The 2,141-nt window shown below is 28.9% G+C and overlaps 1 protein-coding gene across 1 annotated transcript; it reads right to left on the minus strand.

The window, feature by feature from the left end:
* Positions 1–986: 986 nt before the first annotated feature.
* Positions 987–1,885, minus strand: LOC125862940 (protein LURP-one-related 4-like). The gene is made up of 3 exons (XM_049543063.1): positions 1,634–1,885; positions 1,223–1,429; positions 987–1,129 (listed from the first exon to the last, which is right to left on the minus strand). The coding sequence occupies exons 1-3, from the start codon at positions 1,883–1,885 to the stop codon at positions 995–997; spliced, it is 594 nt and encodes a 197-aa protein (XP_049399020.1). The 3' UTR covers positions 987–994.
* Between the last annotated feature and the right edge of the window lie 256 nt (positions 1,886–2,141).

A 2,141-nucleotide genomic window follows, 5' to 3' on the forward strand; every position in this document is an offset into this window, starting at 1 on the left:
AAGTGTTTTCGTCTTGATCTTATACTCCATCCAATCACTTTTGCTTATTGCATTTTTTAAAAAACAAAAAAGGAATAAAGAAAGTGAATATATTATACTCCCTCCGTCCACAATTGTTTGTCAGGGTAAGGTGATGCACATCCCTCAAGGAAAATTTAATACAAGGTGTAATTTGACTAATATAACCCTACTATATCAAGAATACCTAAAGTCCACATAACTTTTCAATTGAACTACACAATCATTAAGGGCAGAATTGGAAAAAAGTGACTAATTATTTCTTGATTGTTTAAATTGACAATTAATCTTGGACATTTATTTTTAGTATACCTGCCAAACAATTGTGGACCGAGGGAGTAATACATATGACTATTAGCATTTCAAAAAAAAGTTGAGAAAGAAAAAAAATTATCTTTCTCTTGATATGATAAAATATATATATTAGTATTATCATGAACAAGTAAAAGTGGAGCTCAATAGCTTATTGAAATAATATCGATGTTGCAATAAGGACCATTAATACACATACGTACATATAAATCGCAGTCTTTCTTAATTAATTTTTCAACCTCTCTAATCAGGTGGGTACTGATTGATTTTTCGACCAAATACCCCTAAAAACCGCGCATAAGGGTCTCCTCACATGCCACTCATGTTATTTGAGGTGGCCCAACCCAATATTTATTCACAAATCCGATAATTTACGCAATAATTAATGCTCAATCTTTTACAATCAACAGGCGTTGCTATTTTCGATCCAATAATTATTGAACCTAAACAAAATTTCCCTTGTTATTTTTGTATTTTGAATGAACACATAAATTTTAAAAAATAAGTTAAAAAGGAATATATGCTTTCTATTCAGGCAAAAACAATTGCTCATTTAATAAAAAGTTTCATGTTATACGCTTTTCTTTTTACCAAGTTTTATGAAATGTGAATTCAAATTGAATTTCAATACGATATCAAATATCTGGCAGAAAAAATTGAATATTTACAACATGTGTCGAATTAAACCATAAACAGTCACAAGAGCCATGACAAGTGAATGATCAACATGAGGCTCCACCACTAGACTTAATACATCATCCCCAAACTTAACTGCTGATGATGATTGCTTTTGTTTAACCTGAAATAAATAAATATATAAAATCAAAAGTTAATTATACTATACTTACATATTACTGTAATAAATTACACAAAATAAAATAAAGTAACAAACCTCAGCAATAAGTCTGTTTTCTGTGTTGATAATCTTGAAGCCTAATTTGCCTCTTAAAGCAATAATCCTATAGTTGCTTGTATCACATCCAAAAATAATATCATAATTTAAGTCTCCTGTGAATAAATTGCCAATTTTTTTCACTTGAAAATATGGTGTCTCCTCATCCATCTTATAGCCATTCCAATATCCAAAAAGTGTCAATTTCTGGAAAAAAAATAAAAATTAAAAGTCATTCAATTAATAAGCAAAAAAAAAAAATCATTCATGAAAAAGACTCCGACCACACATGATAGGGCGTGTTGAAATAAATAATTAAATAAATAAAAGTGTACGTGATCTCTTGGCATGAACTTAAGTTTATAAATGAGATTATCACACAATTCATCATAGTGATTTTCATCGTCTTACCTTTTTACTAAGAGAAAAGAGAATTGTTCCATGAAGATCCATGAGATGAACTTGTTTGCTACATTTTTTGCTATAATTGTCAATTCTATAAACAAGTTGACCTTTTGAGTCAAAAACAGCACATCCATTTCCATGGAATACTAGTGATTTCATCCATAAAGTAAATGTTTCTCTTTTTGTTGTAACATATTTACTTATACAAATTGAAGAACAAGAAGAAGATGATGATGCTTGAGGATAAATTCTTGCCATTGGGAAAGTTTTAGAGAGAATACAAATTGAGTTTGTGATAGAAGATACCTTTAAAGAGACTTAAATATATATATATATATAGTGAGTATTTCAAGAAAAGTTGTTGAAAAAGTACCACTAAGATAATTAAACAAATTATTGGTATGGCCCACTTAAAGTAAATAATGTCAAGGGTTTTATTTTTTTAAAATGAAATAAAATTGGGATACAGGATTATAAGGTGGAAAATCAAAACCTTAATGTAATAGCTCAGAAA

This window comes from Solanum stenotomum, chromosome 4 (assembly GCF_019186545.1).
Source record: "Solanum stenotomum isolate F172 chromosome 4, ASM1918654v1, whole genome shotgun sequence".
Classification (NCBI taxonomy): Eukaryota; Viridiplantae; Streptophyta; class Magnoliopsida; order Solanales; family Solanaceae; genus Solanum; species Solanum stenotomum.

Excerpts from the sequence above, each read along its gene's own strand:
- LOC125862940 (XM_049543063.1), bottom strand. The coding sequence starts at position 1,885 with ATGGCAAGAATTTATCCTCAAGCATCATCATCTTCTTCTTGTTCTTCA. Across the intron at positions 1,430-1,633 it reads TCTTTTCTCTTAGTAAAAAG|AAATTGACACTTTTTGGATA; the intron begins GTAAGACGATGA and ends TTTTTTTTCCAG. Across the intron at positions 1,130-1,222 it reads AAAACAGACTTATTGCTGAG|GTTAAACAAAAGCAATCATC; the intron begins GTTTGTTACTTT and ends TATTTATTTCAG.